This window comes from Heliangelus exortis, chromosome 29, assembly GCF_036169615.1.
Source record: "Heliangelus exortis chromosome 29, bHelExo1.hap1, whole genome shotgun sequence".
NCBI classification, from domain to species: domain Eukaryota; kingdom Metazoa; phylum Chordata; class Aves; order Apodiformes; family Trochilidae; genus Heliangelus; species Heliangelus exortis.
In genome coordinates, this window is record NC_092450.1 from 4,134,931 (window position 1) to 4,156,858 (window position 21,928).

The 21,928-nt window shown below is 60.8% G+C and overlaps 3 protein-coding genes across 8 annotated transcripts in view; 1 reads left to right on the plus strand and 2 right to left on the minus strand.

The window, feature by feature from the left end:
- Positions 1 to 21,928, plus strand: part of TOP2A (DNA topoisomerase II alpha) — an 86,924-nt gene that overhangs the window by 43,652 nt on the left and 21,344 nt on the right. The gene's annotated exons all lie outside the window — the stretch shown is intronic.
- On the minus strand, positions 1,261 to 5,134 carry CDC6 (cell division cycle 6). Its single transcript, XM_071728637.1, has 12 exons — positions 4,888 to 5,134; positions 4,536 to 4,750; positions 4,032 to 4,244; positions 3,750 to 3,949; positions 3,409 to 3,572; positions 3,187 to 3,293; positions 2,892 to 3,031; positions 2,712 to 2,812; positions 2,524 to 2,588; positions 2,167 to 2,366; positions 1,925 to 2,065; positions 1,261 to 1,828 (listed from the first exon to the last, which is right to left on the minus strand). The coding sequence occupies exons 2-12, from the start codon at positions 4,738 to 4,740 to the stop codon at positions 1,739 to 1,741; spliced, it is 1,626 nt and encodes a 541-aa protein (XP_071584738.1). The 5' UTR covers positions 4,741 to 4,750; positions 4,888 to 5,134; the 3' UTR covers positions 1,261 to 1,738.
- WIPF2 (WAS/WASL interacting protein family member 2) lies at positions 5,304 to 21,817 on the minus strand. Of its 6 annotated transcripts, none has more exons than XM_071728664.1 (10): positions 21,717 to 21,817; positions 14,095 to 14,379; positions 11,736 to 11,813; positions 10,942 to 11,066; positions 10,378 to 10,510; positions 10,090 to 10,209; positions 8,992 to 9,651; positions 7,446 to 7,655; positions 7,222 to 7,323; positions 5,304 to 6,624 (listed from the first exon to the last, which is right to left on the minus strand). In XM_071728664.1, the coding sequence occupies exons 4-10, from the start codon at positions 11,002 to 11,004 to the stop codon at positions 6,584 to 6,586; spliced, it is 1,329 nt and encodes a 442-aa protein (XP_071584765.1). In that variant the 5' UTR covers positions 11,005 to 11,066; positions 11,736 to 11,813; positions 14,095 to 14,379; positions 21,717 to 21,817; the 3' UTR covers positions 5,304 to 6,583. The 6 variants fall into 6 exon arrangements, with proteins under 6 accessions (XP_071584765.1, XP_071584764.1, XP_071584763.1 ...); XM_071728663.1 differs by having other exon boundaries at positions 11,736 to 12,566; XM_071728662.1 differs by lacking the exon at positions 11,736 to 11,813 and adding an exon at positions 20,617 to 20,684 and having other exon boundaries at positions 21,717 to 21,796.

Sequence of the window (21,928 nt, forward strand, 5' to 3'; positions counted from 1 at the left end):
CCACTCGTCCGCAGGGCCCCGTGGAGTCAGCGGAGAACCAGGGTGCGAAAGGGGCAGGGCAGCATCCCCGATGTCCCCATCCCGTCGAGGCCCCGCAGCCGTCACCCTCCTGTGGGGCCCGGTGTGGGTGCAGTAGGGTCGCATGGGGTCCTGCCCCACAGCCCCGGCCCCGGTTCCCCGGCAGAAGCGCGGCCGAGCGGAACGGGGCTGTCAGATGGAATCTGGGTGCCGGCAGTGACGGCGCGGCGGTGGCCGTGCCCGACACGTGGCCGCTTATGTAAGGAGAGTGCAAGGGAGGACAGGGAGACGGCCGGGGACACCACCGTGGGGACACCGGGCCCCTGCCACGTACGGGCAGGCGGCCACGCAGCTGGACACGCACCTCGGGGGCCGCCAGCGGCATGTGCGGGCACTGCCCAGCCCCACGCGTGTGCCACGGCAAAGGGACACGGGCACACGTCTGACAGAGGGGGGGACACGGCCACGCTGACCCCACGGCTTCCCCAGGCTGCAGCTGTGCCAGGCGTGGTGACAGGCCCGGGGATCTAGAGATGTCCCGGGGTGTTTCAGGGTGTCCTGGGGTGTCCCAGGGCCAGCAGAGTTGTCCTCCAGCCACGGTGGTCCCGCCGTGGTGCTGCCAGTGCTGGCCGTGTGGTGATGGATGGCTCCGGTGGGAGCTCCGGCACCCGCGCGGCGGGATCCGTCTGCGCCATCGATTTTTCATCCACTGCGGCATTGAGCGGGGCTGGCGGGGCTGTGGGCACCCCGAGGGGCTGGGGTGGCAGAGGAGCTGTGTCCCCATCCCCACCTATGCAGCCTGGGGACAGCGATGGGGCTGGGGACCCTCTGATGCCCATCGCGCTGTGGGGCTGCCCCCCACGCTGCTCCCCACGGGGAGGCTGGGAATGGGGTGACACAGGGAACAGGGCCACCCCACAGGAGGTGCCTACCTGTGTCACACATCCCCCGCTGCTTCCTTCCAGCCACTGTCACAGGTGCCACGATGGCTCTGTGCTGTGGGGCTGGCACAGGGCAGGACACAGCTGTTGTGGCTTTGGGGGGCAGGGGACCCCCAGGCAGCCCATACCCATCCCAGCTCTGCCCATGGCCAGTCCCTGCTCAGCCCCATGGGGTGGTGACACGGAGCAAGGCCAAGGTCCCTGCTGGGGGTCCCAGGGGATGGGGTAACATGGCTGAAGGTGGGGAGTCCCAGCCCCTCCACACCTCCCAGGGGACAGGGGGCAGAGGCAGGAGCCAGCACTGAAACAGAACAGCTTTATTAATGGCAGGAGATAACAGGGGCCCTGCTGTGTGTGTGTGTGTCCCCTCCCTGCCTCTGGCTGGGCACAGCTCAGAGCCAAACATCCCAGGCACCCCCTCTGCCAGCACCAGGACCCTCCCTTCCCACAGATTGGGGCTTGGGGTGGCCCCAGAAGGCTCTGGAGAAGCCAGGAGCAATGGTGGGCTCTGAGAGCACCCACTGACCACAGCTGCTGCTGCAAAGGGGCTGGGGTGGGTGCCAGCCTTCTACCACACTAAAATAATAAAATAATAATAATAATATTAATAAAACTGCCCCAGACTGAGGCACCCAGAGAGGGACACAACAAACAGCAGCAAAGCCCTACAGAAGTCATTTCCCTTCTCCTACCACAGCTTGGCCAAACCATCCAGACACCAAAATCACACCGCAAGCAGAGTCAGTCCAAGGGACTGTGGGGAGGGGGATGCCAGGGGGTTAACGCAGCCCCTGGGCCAGGATGCTGCCCACCAGCACCACGTCCTGCAGCGCGTGCTCCACTGCTGCCTCCTCCATCTTCAGGGAGACCTGGGGGGAGAGGAGAAGGGAGGCCTCAGCCCCACACCACCAAACACCACCCTGGTCCCAGACCTTGCCCCACTGCAGTGCTGGACCCCGCAGTACCTTGGCCAGCCGGGCCTCCTTGGCTTTCTTCAGCTCGAGAACACCACGGGACTCCAGGAGGGTGACAAGGGACAGGCACTCTGCTTGGTCCACAGCAGGGAGATGCTGCCGCCGGCAGACCTGGCTGTAGGTGTCGTGGAGCTGGGAACAGGAGGGTGGGGGTTACAACACAGCACTGCACCCATGAGAGACCCCAGGGACACCCCCAGTTCCAGCCCTAAGAGGGTCCCATGGCCACTCACCTTCCCCAGTGTCACCTCCCGGGCATGCCGGTGCCGGGCGAGAAGGAGCAGGGAGCAGAGCAGCATCTTCTGCTGCAGGGGGAAGGTGTCCCGGGACCCCTGGCCCCCCGCTGCCAGCCGGTCCCCAAACACCTCTGAGATGACACGGGAGACATGCAGGAGCCCCACACGTCTGGGAACAGGGGACACTGGGGATTCACCTGTAGGACAGACAGGGCTGCAGAGGACCGAGAAAGGGAAGAAAGAGAGAGGAGGGGGACAACAGAAGGGGGACAGCAGAGAGGGTGCTCCAGAAAGGGATCCTGGACACTCCTGTGCCACCCCATGGAGGTTTAGGCTCCAGCAGCAGCTCCTCACCCTTGGGCAGTGGTTTGAGCAGGGTCTGGCTCCGCACCTCCAGCTCCACCAGCTCCACAGCACGTCTGGGGGGAGACAGCTCTGAGCACTGGGCAGAGCGGCCACCCTCCCACCTGGGGGGAGCCATGTAGGGGCTCACAGGGTCCACACCAGCCCCAGCACCACTGCTTTTTGGAGCAGGCACTGACCTGCAGACGTCCAGAGCTTTGCGAGCGTCACCAGAGACAGCAGAGACCTTGCGGGCACAGAACTGGAGCGCGGCAGCGTCCAGGACGGGGGCACCACCCACCTGCCAAGGCACCGTGCAACTTCAGCACTGCCATCCACACAGGCAGAGCCCCCCCAGCACGTCCCCCCCGTGTCCCCACCTGCCCCAGACGCTCCTGCAGGATGGCAGTGAGCTGCTCCCGGGTGTATGGTGTGAAGTGCAGCAGGCGGGGGCTGCCGGTCGGGCGGGCGCCGAGCCGGGACAGGGTGCGGTCTGTCAGGTCCAGAGCGTTGGCCAAGCCTGGGGGCACAGAGGGGTGAGGAAAGGGAGAAAGAAGCTGTGCCCCGAGGGTGGAGAGAGTGCGTGCAAAGGTAAACCCCTTCTCAGCCTCCCCAGCCAAAATGGAAACGGGGAGGGTCACCGGGGTGGGCAGTGCCACGCTGCCACCCACTCACCCACGAGGACGAGCCTGGAGCTGGGCAGCTGGGGCCATCCAAAGAGGGTATAGAGCACATCCTGCCCCTTGCTCTCCAGCTGGTCCAGCTCATCCAGCACCAGGAGGCTGTGTGACGAGAACATGGGTCAGTCCCTGCTCTGCCCTCAGCCCCTTCACAGCACCCTGAGAAGGAAGAGCTGGGGGGGAGGGCCACACCACAGCCCCCAGACAGGGAACTCACACCATGGGCCCTTGGGCTGTCAGCTTCGCCTCCAGCTTGCGCAGACCCTCCCGGCCAGTGGCCACGGGCAGGCCCAGCTGCTGCCCCACGGCAGGGAAGATCCCTTGGGGGCTGCTCAGTGACATGCAGTTCAGGATGATGGTTTTGCTCCTGGCGAGTTCATCCTGCCAGGAATGGGAGTGTTACACCAGCCTCAGACTGCTCCCTGTCCCCACAACCGGTGCTGCAGCAGGACTGCGCTCCCCCAACCCCATTTCCCTGCTCCACCAGCACCCCCCAAACAGACACCCCCACCCCACAGAGGGGTCAGTCCCCCTCCTGACTTGCAGCCTAGGGCACACCTTGCAGTCAAGCAGGACACGGCTCAGACAGGCTGTTTTCCCTGTCCCGGGGGCTCCGGAAACGTAGAGGCTGCCGGGCCGGCGGCCGCAGATGTGTTCCCGTAGGAACTGCCGGATGATTCCCATCTCCTTCTCCCGGGCGTGGAGTCGGTCAGGCACAGCTGCATGGAGCACCCGCTTCACCTGCTGGTAGCAGGTACCTGCACCAGGGAGAGAGAGGGCTCAGGGGGGCTGCAACACCACTGGGACCCCATCCCTATCCCCCTCCTCAGCCGCACTCACCTTCCTGCCTGAAGAGCTGGGTCTGGGCACGCTGTCCTGAATTGCGGGGGGTCTCCTGTCCCCCCTGCCGTGGGGATGGCCCCGGGCTGCTGCTGGGTTTCTCGGGGGAGGCCGGGGGGTCCCCAAAGAGTAAGCGGCGCCCCTGGTTCTCCTTGCTGCGCTTGGCCGGGGAGCAGGGTAGGGCACAGGGGACATTGCAGAGGTTGTCATCACCTGGGGAAGGGATGGGTCAGTGAGCAGCCGATGATGCGGGGACACCCTGGTGCTCCTGGGCGGGAGCAAGGGGCCACAGCATGGCGATACTCCCCCTGGGGGGGGTGGAATCACGCTTCATGCCCTCCCAGCTTTTCCTCCCCAAATGGAGAGGGAGACGTAGCAGTGTAGGGTTAGGGACAGAGCCGGGGTCATCTGGCCTGCCCCAGCCCCACAGCAGCTTTCGGGAAGGGGGCGATCCTCCCCACACACACTTTTCCCGCGAAGAGAGCAGCGTGGGGCGGAACTCACCCAGACGCTTGCGGGGACTCAGGGGCAGCGCTTTGGTGCGGGCTGAGGGAGTCTCCGGCGCGGGCTCAGGGGCTCTAAGGTCGGGTGAAGGGCGCAGAGCAGTGAGGCCGGGGTCGGTCTTGGCCGGGGGGGCGGCGAGGCGGCGGGCGCTCCTCCTGCGGGGGAAGCCGATGGTGGGCTGGTGCTGCGGGCTGCTGCTGGCCATGGTGGGGGGGCTGCGGAGAGAGGGGGACGCCGGTCAGCACGGAGGACCCCAGCCCCGCGCAGCATAGCCCTGTGCCCCCCGTGTCCCGCTATTCCCCCCGTGTCCCCCCATCCCAGCCCCGAATCCCGCGCTCCCCCCGGTACCGACCTTTTCGCGGCAACTCAGTCCCCTCTCTGCGCTTCCCGCCACCAGCGCGAGCCGGCCCCGCCCCCTCCTCCTGATTGGCTGCACCGCCCGCCGCCGCCGCCAATCGCAGGGCCTCGCGCCAAGCGCAGCTGCGGGAGGAGGGGCCTCGGCCGCGCAGCCAATCGGTGAGGGCGCGCGGGGCCTGTAGGGAAGTGACGGAGCTGGCGCGAAGCATCCTGGGAGTTGTAGTCCCATGGGGTCTCCCCTCATCCCATGTGCCCCAAGCCCCCTGCTCCCAGCACCCCCACCCCTCCCTACCAGTGCCTCCCAGTTCCCCCAGTACCAGCATCCTGCAGGTCCAGCCCTGCCTCCCCAGAGAGGCACAGAGGCCTCCTTATTCCCCAGTCCCTTCCCCAGACAGCACCCGTGGAGCCATGTATCTTTATTACTTTTATTTAAATGTGATTTCAAGCTCCTCAGTTTGATTCTGTTCCCTCTTAAACAGCCCCTGGCCCCCAGGGCGAACCGTTTTGTTTTTTAACCTTTAATTAAATCAAACAGCAGCGCTGGGGGTGGGCTTGTCCTCCAGAGAACCCCCCCAATGTCTCTCTTGCTGCCTCCAGCCTCAACAGGGAGTTTCCCTCTTTGTATAAAAACGAAACAAAACAAAAACAAAAAAATGGGAAAAAAAAAAAAAAAACAACCAACAAACACAAAACAAACCCCAAAACCGTTGGGGGAAGAGGACTGAGCCCCTCCCCAGCACCCACCTTCCTCCCACAGTACAAGCGTTTTACAACGTATAAAACTGATCAGTAACTACAGTTAATGTCCAGCCCCCACGGTATGGTGAGTAAATACAGATACCAGCCCAGTACAGCCAGGGCAGTGTGTAAGGCAAAATGTCAGCCAGGACCCCCCCAGCACGGGGCCGTGCCCCCCACCCCCATAATGGCACCCCCAGCTTCCTCCACAGACAATTAGTGTCTTCCTGTTAAAACGCTCTAGTTTGGTAATTTAGTGTTAAAAGCTGAGCTGCCACCGCCAGGCCCATCACCACCCAGAGCTGCAACGAAGCCAGTGACTGTGGTGGTTCTGGGGTTCCCCCCACAGCCCCTGCCCAGCACCTTCAGGGGCTCCTAAATGGTCCAACTCACCCCCTCCACTCCTCCCCTGGCTCCTGTGCAAAAAAGCAATCAGCCACGCTGGGCTAACGAGGCTCCACCAGCCTGTCCCAGCTTTCCCTGCGCTGCCACCAGAGATCCTGCAGTGTCCATCCCCTGCCCAAGCCTGGCTCTTCCCCAAGCCCTTGTTCAGCCCTGGCCCCAAACACCAGGGCACCAAACCCCCCCCCTCGTCCCCACGTTCAGCCACACGTGGCTCGGTGGCCACCCTGAGCCCTGGTGCCAGGCTGTGGGCAGAACACACATGGTGCCAGCACAACCTGGGATCTGTGATGAGGGAGGAGGACAGGACCCATCCGGGGTTGGTGGGAAGGTTGGTGAGTCCTGGGGGGAGCTGCAGAGATGAGGGTGGGGGGGCTGGAAGGGAGCGTGGGGCTGGGGGCGTCCGCGGGTCTTGGCGTGGTTGAGAAAACCAAAGCCCCTGGGAGATTCTCATGCAGGATCCTGGGGGCAGGGAGGTGGGGAGGGTCCGTTGGAGGAAGGGGAAGGAGATCCGGCTCTGCTCAGGAACAATCCACCCGGGCAGCCTGCTTTCACCTGGGGATGGGGGGCAGAGGGGGGGCCCCACGTGTAGCTGCAAGACAAGAGAGACCCCCCTGAAGCCAGAATGTCCCCCTGGGTTCTCAGCAGATCCCCCACTTTGGGTCTCTGCAGGGTGGGATCCAGCAGATCCAGCACGTCTGCTTTCCCTCCTCCACCCCCAACCCCAACCCTCCCCTCCCAGCACCAGCTGCCCCCCCCTCCTTTCCCTCCCCCTCATACTCCCCGCAGAGATCTGGAGCCAGGGATTTGCGACTCGAAGCAGCCGCTGCTGCGGCACGCACGGAAAGCTCAGGGCTTTTCAAATCCACATTAAACATTCATGGCTCTAAAAATAAACGAGCATCCCATTCTCCCTGGAGTCTCCTCCGGGATCCGCAGGGCTGGCGTGGTGCAGCAAAGGGCACTTTGCTGGGTCCGAGTGCCCCTGCTCGGGGTCTGTCCTGGCAGGCATGGGGGCTTTTTGCCCCCTCCCCAGCCCCTGCAGAGCTGGCTGCTGATGTCCCTTTAACCACCACACCACGCCAGCCCCTGCATGGGGACAAACAGGACAGTGAGTGGCCACACCGTCACTGCTGTCACCTCCTGCCAGCCTTGAAGGCAGAGGAGGGGACTCCCCCTCCTCCCTCACCTCTGTTTGTTTTGCTGGGGTAGATTCTCTGGAAGTATTTATATTCCTCTGGGGCTGGGAAGTCTTCGACAGGGTGAAAGGAATATTTGGATTCAAAGTCATCTGCAGAGAAGGGGGAGAAGTAGCAGGTCAGGGGGGGTGGCTCTGAGGGGACAGAGTGAAAGCCCAAGGGCTCAGCTCTGCCCCGGGGCTCTCCCAGCTCCAGCCCCCAGGACCCCACTCACCCAGGAATGCTCTGACAGTGGAGATGGAGTCCCGGTGCCCGTTCCGCACGGGTGGAGGTGGTGGTGGTGGCCCCGCCGGTGTCCTGGTGGGTGGTGGTGGTGGTTTCCCTCGGCTGGGGGGGTCGGTGGAGCCGTGCAGTCTGTAGGGGGGTGGAGGTGGGGGGGCATCACGCCCCCCGTTTCGCAGCATCGGCGGAGGGGGTGGTGGGGCTGCAAGGAGAGTTGGGTCAGCACCAGCACCACCACAGCTTGCCAAGGCTCCATGTCCCCAGGGCCAACCCTTCCTTTGGCAGCTGGGCCGAGGACATCCATCCTCTGCCAGAGCTTTGCAGGCCAGCTGCGAGCCAGAGCACGCCAGCAGCCAACTCAGGGATGCTCCTCTGCGTGCCCAGCTCAGATTTCCTGCTGGTTCCCAACATCTGCATTCCTCCTGGGCAGCTGCAGCCCAGGGGACTGGCCAGCCTGCTCCCCTGGATCACCACCCACCCCTCCTGGGGCTGCTCCAGTCCACAGCCAGACCCAGGTCACCCTCTGCATATGAAGGGATCCAAGGAGCAGCTATGAGCCTGCACACACCAGGCTTTGAGGGCAGCATCTCCCCAGGGAGAGAAGGTACTGCCTGCCAGGGCTGGGGAGCCACGTCCAGACAGCCAGTGAGGTGGTGAGAAGACCCAGGGTGCCTCTGACCCACCTCTCATCCCTGCCCAGCCTCCCGTGGATGCACAGTGGCAGATCGTGCTTCTCATTAAGCTAATTACACACAGACTAAGAGAGCAGATCCCCTGCCATAGCTGGAAAGAGGGATTCTGGCAAGGCCGGAAGGACTGAGCGGGTTGGCAGGGGACCAGCGGGAGCTGCGGTCTGGACACGGAGCCCAGGAGCAGGGGGGGGGCACTGGGGCAAAGCCATCCCCAATCCCAGCAGCGGAAACACTCACACCCGAGTCCATGTGCACGGGGGAGGGGATGGTGGGTGGTTTTCACTGAGTCACCCCTCCGAGGGTGCCTGACACCAATATCTTAGCGCCAGAGGCTCCATCACCAGCTGTGCTCAGAGCCACACAGTGCCAAAACCAGCCCAGAGAGGAGTGGGACAGCTCCCAGGGCTGAGCAAAGGTGTCCAGCTGCACCCTTGAGGGAAGGCTTCTCCCTGCCCTGCTGCAGCTTTTTGTCACCTTTCTGATGGCATTCAGGGAGCTCACAGGAGCAGCTGCATCATACACAGCTTTGCTTCTACCCCATCCTCACCTCCTGGCCCAGGAGGACACACCAAGTGCACAGGCAGGAGCAGCCCAGCCACAATCCACCACCAACCATCCAGCCTGCAAGGAGCTGGCTAAAGAGGGCAGGACTGGGGACATGGATTGAAGGTGACAATCCAGCTACTGCCCCTGGCCCAACCCTGGCATGCAGGAGAAGCCTGGCTGTTCCCTGGTGCTGACACTTCCCTTGGCATCTCCCAACAGCCCCCAAACACACCAAAGCTGGGCAGACACAGCCTGACCCCCCACGGCTGCTCCTGGCCCAGCAGAGCTGACTGTTCCTACCTGCGCCCCGGCTGGGGGGGTCTCGGGCCGGTGGAGGGGGGCGACTGCTCTGGAGAGACGGGGAGGCCGAGGCGGGCGGTTGCGGTGCCAGACCCCGCAGAGGGCCCGGGGTCTTCCTGTGCAAGGAGTTGTGTCTCTGCGGCAGCTCCGGGGCGGACTCGTTGACGGGGCTGGAAGGGCCGTTGGGGACACCAGGGGGTTGCCGATAAGGGGGCGGCGGGGGGGCGAGGGACTGGCCCTGAGCCCCCGACCCCGTTCGGATACTGACTGGCGAGGGAGGGGGCTTGATGGGTGGCGGGGCGGGGGGTCCGTCCCTGCTGCCGGGCAGTCGCTGTCCCGGGGTGGGTGGCAGGGGCTTCTCCCGGTTGTAGGAGGAGATTTTGGCGCCGTGTGCCGGAGGAGGAGCGGGAGGTGCTGCGGCGCGGCGGCCCGGTGGGGGAGGCGGCGGGGCGGAGGAGCTGTGCTTCATGCCGGTGCCACCGGCGGTGTTGGGCCGGGAGAGGTCCGGCAGGGACGGCCTCTGCGTGCGCGGCAGCTCCGGCGGAGAAGCCCGACTGTTGTCAGCATCATCCTGAGGTCGGCTGTTGCTGGCCGGCACAGGGGGTCGGGGGGCAGCTGCTCTGGAGCCGGGGACTTGCAGAGTTTGCTTGCTGGAGCCGTCTGCGGGGGGGGCAGAGAGGGAGAGCAGAGTGAGCGGCACGGTGCGGGAGGACACGCGGTGCTGTGTCCCCGAGCTGGCGCGGGGCAGCCTGCCCGCTCGGCTGAGGAGGGCCAGACCGCAGGGAACGCCGTCTGGCACCGGCAGGGAGCTGGCACCACGCTCAGCCACACTCAGCTCCTCTCTCACCACGGCCATGCGGGCTGGCTGGAGGGCAGGATGCCACAGAAAACAGCAGAGAAACGTTCGGCAACACATGCGACTGCCGGGCTCCCCCCCCCCCCCCGAGATGGTTTGTGTCATGGGACAGTGTGGCACGGAGGGGATTTGGGGTCCCTGCTTTTACCCAGGCAAACACAGGCAAAAAAACTCAGCCCCCTCCCACTCTCAGGGATCTTCCCAGGGAACCCCGGCGCAAGCCACGGGCTGGTGGCCGTTACCTGAGCTGTCCTTGGCTCCCACGGGCCGCAGCTTGGGCACGCCGCCTTGGAAGAGGCCACCCTTGGGCTGGATGGCAGCTGAGTTGGAGCCGAAGCTGCTGCCGCCGCTGCCCTTGGGCTCTGGAAGCAGAGAGGCAGAGAGGTTAAGCCTGGTATTATCAGCTCCTCCAATGAGGAGCTACTGGAAATCAGATGGGTGAGAGCCCAGAAGCCACCCCGAAGGGCACAGCAGCACCCAGGGTGGGGCTGAGAACCTCCCAGGGCCGGGCCAGGCCAGGCAGTACTCACTCTCCAGGATGGGTGCACTCCGGTCATTGATTTGTGTCACTTTCCTTAGTTTGGTCCCTTTACAAATGTCCTGCAGGAGGGCTCCACGGCCCCGCTGCTCCTCTCGGCTCAGTTTTGGCGGTTCTGTGTTTGCCTGGAGACAAGAAGCTGCTCAGCAGGAGCTCACACATGCATCGGGATACCCCGATCCAGAGAGCAGGCACAGCCCAACTCCCCCTTCCCATTTTTCTGCTAAGCCCAGAGGTATCCTGACCCCCAAAAGCATTCTCTAGGGGCTCTTCCAGACAGAGCAAAAGGGCTGTCCAGGAGCTCAGGCTGTCCTGTTAAAGCCAGATGCAAAGTCCCCTGCTCAACCCCCCTGAACCATTGCAGAGCAGAAGACACTGAAGCAGAGCAACACCACGTGCACCCACATACAGACTGCTGCAAGGGAAACTGAGGTAGAGCCCAAGGACAGCCTAAAGCTCTCATAGGCTGGACTCGAGGAGGTCCAGAGACACTTGAGGGGGGTCTCCTGGCAAACAATAGTATGAGGCCATGTCCCCACCTTAGGGACAGCCCTACCTGGCTGAAGGTGGGAGGTGGCGGGGGGCCGGGAGGCGGCGGCGGGGGAGGAGGGATCGGCATCCTGGCCCAGTTCCCGGTGGCTCCGGTGGCTCAGTGCTGGGGACAAGCCTGGTCACTCATGCCTGTGGGAAGGGAAGAAGCGGTCAGGGACTGGAGGGGAAACACAGCCCCAGGTGGTGTGCTAGTGCCCTGTGCCTGGAGCTCCCCATGGGGCAGAGGCAGGTCCCAGAGGTGGGAGCCAGCATGACCCCCTGCCCCAAATCACCAGGACCCCCACCCCAGCACAGAGCCTGCAGCTGAAGCCCAGGATGTTTTTCACGTGGCTGCCTCACTCAGCAGAGAAAACCCGGCCAAGCTAATCCTGCACCACCAATCCAGCTCCTTTATCTGCAGCCAGAGGCTGCTCACGTGGAAGTGCGACAGAAGCCCCAGCCTGCAGCCCGGCAGCACCCAGCCAGCCCTGGCACACGGGCACAGGGAGCTCTGCCAGGGGGTCACCACCACACAGGGGGCAGGTGCTGCACGGCAGTGCTGTCCTGCTGCTCACACAAGGAGGATGCTCCAGTCCCCAAACAGCCCTGACAGATGAGGCAGGTTGTCCAAATCACTTGGATCCTGCCTTGATAACTTCCCAAAACACCAAAGGCTGCCTGTGCCCTGTGCTTCACCATTCCCACAACTCCAAAGCCTCCCCTCTTGAACCAAACTCAGCTTTCCCAACACTCCTCTGTTGACATTTCAATCCAGCTTATCACAATCCCAAAACGAATCCACCCCACACTGCAGCTTACCTAGAACAGCTCCCAGCCCACAAAGCACTTCTGTGGTGGGGCTCCACAGAGCCCAACAGCTCCGGTTGGCACTGGAGACTGAGCCCAGAGGAAAGGGGACAGGAAGAGGAACCTGAATCACCAGATCATTGGACAGGCCCCTGGCAAGCTCGTGCTTCTGACAGCAGCACACAGGTAGGGCTGTCCCAGCAGCACTGGCTCAGGGAATAGGAATGTGATGACTGGAGGCCTCGCTCGCCACCCCGGGAGTTTCGGGTGCTTAGGGCAGACCAAGAGGCTGGGGATAAATGTCCCTCTCCAGGCTGCAGATGTCTTTCCCCAAGGAAAACTTGTTTTTTAACCACAGAAGAGGACCACAATGTGGTAAGAGGAAGAGTTTCTATGTGACCTCCTGGAAGTGACCCTGCTCTGTCAAGGGGGTTGGACTCGATGATCTTTTGAGGTCCCTTCCAACCCCTAACTTTCTGTGATTCACACCTGAACCTTCCAACCTCTGATCTCCAACCTCCAGAGAGCTCACCAATACGTCCACCATGACAGTGAAAGTTCCTTTACGACGCAGGCACTGAAACTTGGGTGCCTACAACCTTTGAAATCGTTTGTATCAGGTATTAAAACCCAGCTCCCTTCTGAGACTCACCTTCTACCAGATAAACAACAATTTACTGACACCACCGAACTTCCGTGAGGCCGGAGTGAGCCCAGGTCTGTCCTCACGTGTCAGATGTTCCCATTCCCTGTCACAGCAGAGCTTTGAGAACAGGAAAAATGGACCAGGAGCATCTCTGCAATGCCAGCGGCTCCCCTGCCCTGGAGCAAACCACCAGCTCTCTGTGGTTCAGGAAAATAAATAAAGAAGCTACCATTTAATTAAAAGCAGCTCTTCTACTGAGTGAGAAACTCCTCACCTACAGACACCCTTGCTGGGAAACCATTCCTCCCTCTATCTTCCAGAACTTTTTTAAATCACTCGACATCTCAGGTGGCACCAGACACACCTCTGCAGAGCCAGGAACAGCACAAGCTCCAACCAGCCATGACTCAGTGGGTCCCTGTCCACCTCACCGTGACAGCCACCAGTCCCACCACACTGGGACACACCGCAGACTGGAACAAAGCCCAGCAAACCAACTCAGCCCGTGCTTTTCCCACCAAAGCAAGATCAGAGACAGCTCGTAACGTGCTCGTCTGGGACCCACCAGCCCTGCCAGGATGTGTTAAAACAGGAACGCTTTTCCCCGGTGCTCCTTCCCACCCCACAGCAGGACAGCAGGGCCAGGATGGTGCAAAGGGCTGCCAGGGCAGAGGGTGACATCAGGGGGACGGCGTGACAGCGTCACGGCACGACGGGCGGGAGGAGATGGGCAGGAGAGCCCTGGCCTTGTTTGAACACCAGCAGCCGGAGGTAATTAGCAGAAATAAGCAGAGAAACGTGCCAGGTAATGAGACTCCTGACTCGGTCTCATGTGTCACAGGCCTGAGCCAGCACAGGAGCAGTGCCAGCGCTGCGGGCTGTCACCTCTGCTCCTGACCCACGGGAACAGGAACACATCTCCTCCCTGTTATGTTCCTGCTGCAGCTGGTAACTCACAGGGTGACACTTCCCAGCCAGTTCTGCCCCTCAACAGCTCATGGGGTCACAGGAGCCCTTTCAGACACCCCTGTGGCAGGGACACACTGCCTCACTGTACACAGACAGAGGGACTGGCTCTTAGAAAACAAGTTAGTGCCACATCTTCAAGGCAAGCACACCACTGGGTCCCCCCGTTTGGCCTCCTGCTTCCCATGTGTGCCCTGTGTTGGGCAGCTAGGGACAATCCACAGTGACATTACTCCTATGAGCAAGCTAGGGAGGAGAGGGGTATTTCTACAAAGAAAACCCTGAGTCATTATCTCCCAGTATCTAATGTGCCCTTAAAACTAGCACTGCACTGAAACCTGCCTTCAGATAAAGGCTCTTTTAGGTCAGAGTGAGAGAGGAGGGGAGAGAAGAGTTTAAGCTAAAGCAGCTTGAGGATAAACTAGAGCTGAATTCCCGAGAAACGGGTCATTTCATTTCAGCACACAGCCCCGTTCAGGTTGTGGATTAACAGCAAAGGTCACATTGAAAAACCAAAATCAAGAGGCACCGAACTCAGCACGTGGCAGCTGCTGATTAGTTCATACCACGAGAACAGCCGAGACCTCCGAGTGGGAATGCTGGAGTGATCCATGTCTGTCTTTAAAACAAAGCCCAGATCTTTAATGTTGGTGAAGACAGAGACAGCTGACAGAGATTAGGGAGACACAAGCTAAATCCTCCAGGAAAGAATAAAAAAAAAAAAAAGGGGGGGGGGGTGTTTCTCCCAGCACTGCTTACCACCCCGTCATGTCTGGCGTATGCCTTACGGAAACCGTGCCCTTGGAAACAATGCCGCTCCGACAGCCGACTTCTCTGTGTTCCTGCTCCTTTGTTCTTCGTTTCCAGGGATCCTTTCACCACGCCAGATCTGAGCCTCAGAGAGCTCCATATGCTCGCTGCGCTTGCAGGGAAAGTGGTTTGAAAGACCTGAATCGGGGCAGCGAGAGACAGCCGCCAGATCAAAGCGCAGAGCTCATCTTCGGCTAAGCCGGGAGGGGCAGGTTTGCCACCTTAGCTTTCCTTCTAAAACAAAAAACAAAACCCAAGAAAGCTGTGAGAAAACAGAGAGGAAAACAAGGTGTGAAAAGCTCTCACTTTGGAGGAGAGCAAGCTTGGGGAAATAGAGGTGACCCTGCAGAAAGCTGCTGCCCAGCAGCCCCCTGGGCCCTAGGGTGGCTGCAGCCCCCTCTCTCTCTACAGTGGCACTTCGGGTCAGTCCTGCAGCACTTCCCTCAGCCCACCCTGGCTTAAAAAACACTGTTAAACCCCAACACCATTACACTCAGCAACCCCCTCTCTCCTGTAGAACAGCTGAATGAGCTGGAGCTGCCCTGGACAAGACAACACACCACGTTTTGCAAGTCCCCATTTGCTGTGAAGGGAGGTGAAATGCCTTCTCCATCACGCAGCCCTGGATTCTGCTCATCCCCTGGGGGAAAGGGAGTTTGCTTTTTTAGCAGGACAGGCAGCAGTGACCTTCAGACGCCATAAGCACGTTTCCCTGCTTTTCAGGGGGATTTGGGTGCCGTGGCAGATTTGTATTTCACAGCTAGGCTCACACTGCCGAGGCGAGCCTGCATTTGCAAACCCGAGATGAAGAGCTTCATCCTCAGGGAGGCAGCGGCTTTGAACTGCAGATCAAGAGGAATTTCCAGCCCTCTGATGTCGGCTGCAGAATGTGGCTGCACCGGTTTGGGGACGACTTCCAAGGCTGGACCTCTCCAACACCCTCCCTTCCACCCCCGCCTCGAAGGGTGCCTTTATCTTCCACCTCTTCCCATCCAAACCCTCAGTTCCTCGTTTCCCTGAGCTCAGCCCTGCCCAGTTCGGAGCCTCTCCTCCCATGCTTGACATTTCTGCCCATTCCTGAGGAGCGAGGGCTTCGGCAGCACTGAAGATGCGACATAAATAATTTATCCTGAAAGACAGCCATCGCAGGATTTAAGGTCATTCAGGCTTTTAAAATCGTCTCAGCATGCTTTAAGAGAGCGAGCTGCCATCTCGATTTGGAGCGTCTCAAAGAGCCGGTGCATCCCTGCGTGCAGACAGACAGACACACTCCAGCCCCGCGGGACTCAGACGTTCACTGTGAATTATTAACAACCCACGGTCACCGACAATGCGTTTTTAACAAAAAAAACCCCGAACACAAAAGTTTCTAATGCCTTCGGGACAAATTCCACAGCCCTCGGTAGAGCTTCCCCATCCCTGATCACGGGACCCCCAGAGCCAGGCAGTCCTGCAGCAGCCTTCCACTGAGCTCAGCTCGGCTCACTTGGCAGAGGAAACCTTTAATCAGGAGCGAGGAATCATGTCCTGACATTAGGCTGCAGCAAAGGGAAGAGCAGGAAAAGCCCATCCCAAGAGGGCCTGTGGACTTCCCTGCCTCTCCCTGTCCCCTGTGCCAGGCAAGAAGGGAAAGGAAGCCTGGGAGGGAGAGGTGGCACACGAGGGGACCAGGCAGGAACCGCTCTGAACCAGCGCTCCCCGCGACCGACACCTCTGATTGTTCCAGGGGAGGAAGCGGTGGGAGACGCAGGGACTTCCCGGCTGCTTCAGGGGGCGACCCGTGGCTGGGAATAACGTGCTGCAGGACCAACGCCTGGCAGAGAACAATGTGGGGCTGAACAGAAGAGGCCCCGAGCCCGGGGGTGTCGGCGTTGGAATAAAAACATCTTTTTATCAACTGCCAACGATGCTGCATTCCCGTGGAATGATGGAGCTCCGTGATGGAGCTGGGAGCTCTGTGAGGTGTAATGGCAGCAGGGAGAGCACGAGTGGCTTTGGGATGCTCTGAGCAAGGAGGGCTCCAGCCCTCAGAGGCTTTTAAACCCCCCCAGCAGCGCCGGGTCTCATTTAGAGGCTGATGCTAAGGAGCCACATCCAAGGCTTGGTCTGACACCAGCAATGAGCAAGGAACAGCAAACAAACCCACGGCTCTTCTGAGCATCACACGAAGCCGACGGGCACAAAGTGATCTGTAAAGCAGCACCAGACACGGCAGCCTCAGACAGGAACAGGCAACCGACCCAGCTCCAGCTCCAGCCTGCCACCCTGAGTTGACATTGTCAGCTGCTGCAGCAGCACCAGTCAGGAACAGCAAAAAGTTCGGGTGAAACACTTCCAAAAAAAGTCACCTTAACTGGAGGGGGCCCCAATGAGGCTCAGGCTTCCAAAGCCAACCCCTGTGCTGAGCTTTTTGCCCAGACTCACCCCAGTATCCAAGCAGTTACACTGACCCACCCCGCCAGCACTGAGGGTCTGTCACTGCTGGGCCTTCCCCCTGCCCCAGGGCATGGGGACAAGAGGCAGCACCTCTGGGAGAGGTCACTGCCCTGAGACTGACCCAGCTGTGTTTAGGGGAAGGGTGAGCAGTCTGTGAAAAAAAAAATCCTGGTGAACACCCATGAGCTACACACACACGCTGCCTGAAGGTTGGGATGGAGAACAACTGTACCTTTAAACTACTGCAGGAGCTGCTCCAGCTCACCCCCCCTGTGCCAGCCTCTGCCTGTGTTTGAACACTCAGCTTAAACACGCCCAAGACCCCACAGTGGCCACCCTCCTCCTTCACTCACAGCCTTTGGTCAACTTCACTCAGCAAGGCAGTGCCAGAGCTGGGATCATCTCCCCTGCCCTGGCTGGGAGCCTCCAGGAGGGACAAACCCTCTCTCCTATCCCCCGCTGAGGTCTCTCCCATCTCTTGCCAGGCATCCATGACACTCCCTTGGGGGTTTTGGGGAGGCAGAGGGCAGAGACTTCCAGCTCTGCTCCCTTTTGCCATCCCTCTCCTGCAGGGCAGAGGTGCTGGGACTCTGCCCACTCGCCAGCCTCCTGTGCTGACTCTTTTGCAAGAGCTGCTCCAAGCCCAGTGGCTCCGAAGGCGACGAGCAGAGCCAGGCTGGAGCACAAAGCCTCCTGCTGTTCCACCAAACCCAGCCAAGTATTCTCAGGGTTTTCCTAGGCAAAGGCCAAGCAGAGATGAGCCCATCCATGATCCAGAACACACAGGGTAAGTAACGGAGGCAGAGTGCAAGTCACTGGGTGCTGTCAGGAGGTGCCTGCTGGAAGGGCACAGTCCTTGCCGCAGGATAAAGTCACCCAGAACCACCCCAAAGCCACAACAGCCTCACAGAGAGGAAGAAACCACTCAGAAAAACATCACTCACTGCTTCTAAAAAAAAAAAAATATATATTGGCCATAGAAATGCATTTCTCCTCTAACCAGGTTCACAGTCAATCATTAGGAGAAAATGTACAAACTACCATGGAATATCCAGCACTGAAGTGTTATTTTGGGACACTTGGATATCTGTGTGAGACCCTAAAGCTACAGACACCTCACAATGGGGCCACAGGATCAACAGTATGGCTTAGAGTGAGCAGAGTCCCCACTGGGACAGGAGGTTGAGGGTGGGGAGGACTCAGTTGCAGGTGTCAGAGGGCAAAGGAGGCACTGATGTTGATGCCAAGGGGAGATGGAGCCAAGCCCCATCAGAACAAGTTCTCCACATGGTCAGATCTACACTCAGCTGCCTGTCAGGCTGGCAGGTGCCAGGAACACACCATGAATCAACAGCCAGAACAGAGGGAGAGGAGGGCTGGCTTTGAGACAGGATCCAGTAACAGGGGGTGACAGACAGAGAGACTCATCCTGGGGGCTGCTGGTCCCTGCAGATGCCACCCTGCCACTCCCATCTCCCAAGAAAAGCCACAAGCACCCACAAGCCACCCACCCAACCCACATGAGGGAAGGTTTAAGCCCTGTGCCTGCAGGAGGAAACAAAGAGAAGTGCCAGGGTGCTACAGAGACAGTCCCTGCTGCCAGAGCACCCCAGCAGCAGGTCAGACCAGACAGGGACACTGGAGTGAAACAGCAGCAAATCCCAGCAGGCAGCATCCCGGCCCAGCATGACAACCATGACTCCCCATGGCCCAGACTGCCAGGGGCCACGCTCTGGGCAAGCTCTGCCAGCAGCATTTGCAACTCACCTGGCCTGCTCCCGCGGGAAAGGGAAGAGCAGAGCTCCCTGCAAAACCTCCACACCCCCCTGGCAGCATCGTCCCTTTCACCAGGAACATCTCTCTGGAGCTGCCTCCGCCCCAGGAGGTGCCAGAGGGAGAGTCTGTACCCAGGGCATGGGGCTGGTGCAGCCAGTCCTGCCGAGCAGCAGGAATCACCACAGCTATGGGATTGTGTGTGGGAGACACCAGAGGAAGGAATGGGGATGAGCCAAAGGAAGCAGAGAGACACCCAAGCCCCTGCCCCACAGCACAACACAGAGCTCCCAGAGACCCCACAGCAGATTTGGACTCTTGGTACCACAACCCCCACCAAGGCTGGTGATGAAGAAGCTGTCTCAGCTCTGGAAAAGACCTTTTAATTTCTGAACCAACCTCGTAACACCGGAGTGAGGAGCGAGCCCTGGGAGCTGTGCTCATTCCAGAGCTGCCCTGGCAAAGCCAGCAGAAGAAACCCAACCCTCTCAGCCCCTCGTTAGGAGGGCACGTTCCCCCCGCTCCCTCCTCCCACCTTTGCTTCCCAACAGAACGCTACTTCTTTGGCAGCACAAATCTGCCTTCCTTCCAAGCAGCCAGATGTAAGTAAGTAGGTCAGACGAGGACCGGAGCGCCTCAGTGACAGCACTTTAAAGCAAAGCAAAGCAATGGGAAGTGAGCCCTGACCTGGAACGTGCCCAGTCACCTCGGTGCTGGTGGAGAGGGGGAGCTGGCACACGTCACCACGGAGGTAACACCTTCAGCCAGGGCAGAGAACCCAAGAGCAGCAGTGTGGCACCACATGCTGGGGCTTTTGGGTCAGGGTCTACCACCCTGCGGCAGCCCGGCACGTCTGCAGCACCACCGTGGCACAGAACCACAGGCCTGCTTTAGTGGTGAAAACTGATTAAAACAGCCCCAAATTAGGGGCAAGGGAGGCAGAGGGATGGAGCAGTGGTGGTACAGGTGGCACCTGCAGCAGCACTGCCCTCGGTGCCACACTCACAGCCCAGCACCAGGCATGAGACACGCTCCAGATGGCACCGGCTTGGCACGCCACGGCCAACAGCTCCCGTTTGTTTGTGGCAGAACGGAGCCAAACCCTCCCTCACCCCCACGGCACAAAGAGGGATCTGTGCTCCCAGCCCCAGAGCAGCCATGGGAAAGCAGGGAAAGCAGGAATGCCTTTGCATTCCAGCAACGAGGCAGCGAGCTGGAGAGCGGCCGTGCCACCCCCTGGCACACGAGGGGTGAGGAGGGGACGTGTCCCCGGGGGGTTGGGCTGAAGCAGCAGTGCCAAAACACCTTGAGGACACAACACAATCAATAAGTCAAGACAGCCAGGGCTGGAAGCAGGAAGCTGAGCTGTGAAAAGCAGAGGACACGCTCACCAGGTAGCTCTGCCCCAAAGAGCATGTTCCAGCCAGAGCCGGGTGGATTCACACCTCATCTGCAAACCCAGGCAGCTCCAGAGGGGAGTCAGGTCAGATTAGATCCTCTCTGGCAGCCATCAGCAGGGCAGTGACACTCCACACCAGAGATCAGGCCAGGCCTGAGCAAGCCAGGCAGCCCCCTGTCTGCAGCCAAGTCTGCCAAAGGTAAAACGAGGCCGATTTGGGATCCCGGCACCTCTCCAAGGGCTCCTGCTCAGCCCAGCAGGCTGTGGCTCCCTGAAATGACTTTATGCAAAACCTCTGCCTCCACCTGACCCGAGGCTGCAGCCACTCCGGCTCCTCGCCATCACCTTCCCATTGCCCTGGGGGTACAGCTGCCCCCCAGCCCACATTTCCCCTGAATGATGGGGTGGGGAAGCCCAGAACAGAGCAGTCATGAGGTGCTCAGTGCCCCACATCAGCTGAGGGTCAGGAGGCAGCCAGCACCTCCTGCTGCTGCATCTCACCCCATGCACCCCAGAAATGCTGCCCACACCCAAACAAGTCAAGGAGACACAGAGCCTGCTTCCCCCCCCCACACACACCCCATTCACCACAGGGGGGAGTTTTGGGACAGAGATGTGGTTAGCAGCAATGGGAACTTGAGGAAAAAACCCAAAACACCCAATCCCTGAGCGCTGCTGGGAGAACAAGTTGTTTCAGAGCTCACTGGGGCTCTGGCCTGCACTGCTCCAAAACCACCCCAGCCTCTGCCTCCACCAACTCGGGGCTCACTGCAGCTTCTCCATCAGAGGGCAAACACCAAACCAAGCAACATGTCCTGAGGAGGGACAGCTCAGTGCCCGGGCACACCTGGCAGCACACGTACCCCACAGCTCGACCCCATCCACGTCCCTCCCAGATCACAGTCGAGGACATCAAGGCACATGGAGAACTCTGTGAACAGAGAGCCAGGGTGGGCACGAGAGCTGCATCAGTTCTGCTGAGTCCCTGCGGGGGCAATGGCTGCGGCTGCTCCTGCCACAGCCCCTTCACTCTCCCTCTGTCCCAAAGGACACGCAGTGAACAATCAGCTACTTATTTTGTTTGCTAACAGGCAGGGTTCTGGAGAGATCCAGAGTGTAAACCTGCAGCAGGAATTCAGTCCTCAAGCCCGGGGCAGGGTCTGGCAGGGCCGTACGGCTCCATGGGTGGGGAAAGCCGTCGGAGCGGGAGCAGCCGCGGCTGTGTTTACCCGGAGCAGAAGGGAGAGCTCAGCCTCCACCGTGGCACTCGCAGCACTTTGCTGCCCGCCCATATGTTGCTCCGACGTTGGGATTTCGTAGGCAGAAGCTGCTCAGGCTGCAGTCTGGCCCAGAGAAGGGACTGGCTGTGACACTGCTTGGGAACCCCGGGAGCACTGTCCCCCCAAGGATGGCACAACCACACACCCAAACCTGCCCACACACAGACCCGGAGCCCTCCCTGCCCCCCTGGGGAGCACCCCTGGAGGAGGGCGATGAGAAGAACAGGAGAGGCACCTTCCTGTCACACAGGGAGAAGGAAGCACGGAGGGGAGGTCTCCTCAAGACCCCCACAGAATCCCCCAGCCGCTGCCACTGTGCCAAACACCCTTTCGGCACAGACGTCCCGGCTACACCGGTGCCTCCCCTGGCAAACTCCCCCAAACCTCCAAGGGTCCCTCCACTGAGCCCCACGCAGAGCTCAGCGAACCCCAAGCTCCTCCCGGCCCACCACACCACACACCGGCCGCAGAACACTCCCAGACATCCTCCTGCACCCCAGAAGCGCCCAGAACAAACCCTGCTCCCCAGAACAAGCCCCACACAGGCCCCATCCTCCTCACAGGCCCCGCGCCGCCCCACACACACCCAGCCCGAGCCGCCGTACCCCACACGGAGGCCTCGCGGGCCGCACCTGTGGCTCTCACAGACCCCACATCCCCCGGACCGGAGCCCCCGCGCTCACCGCCCGCCCGCGGCCTCCTCCCGCCGCACCCGGAAACGCGGCCCCGCGGCGCCCTCCGCCTCCAGCCGCCGCCGAACAAAATGGCGGCCGCAGCCCCGCTGCGCCTGCGCGGCTCTGACCGGAAGTGGGCGGAGCGACCGCGCGGCGGCGCCATGATGGGGAGGGCACCGGGAGCTAAAGAGGGCTCTGCGGACGCCATTTTGGGAAGGTCA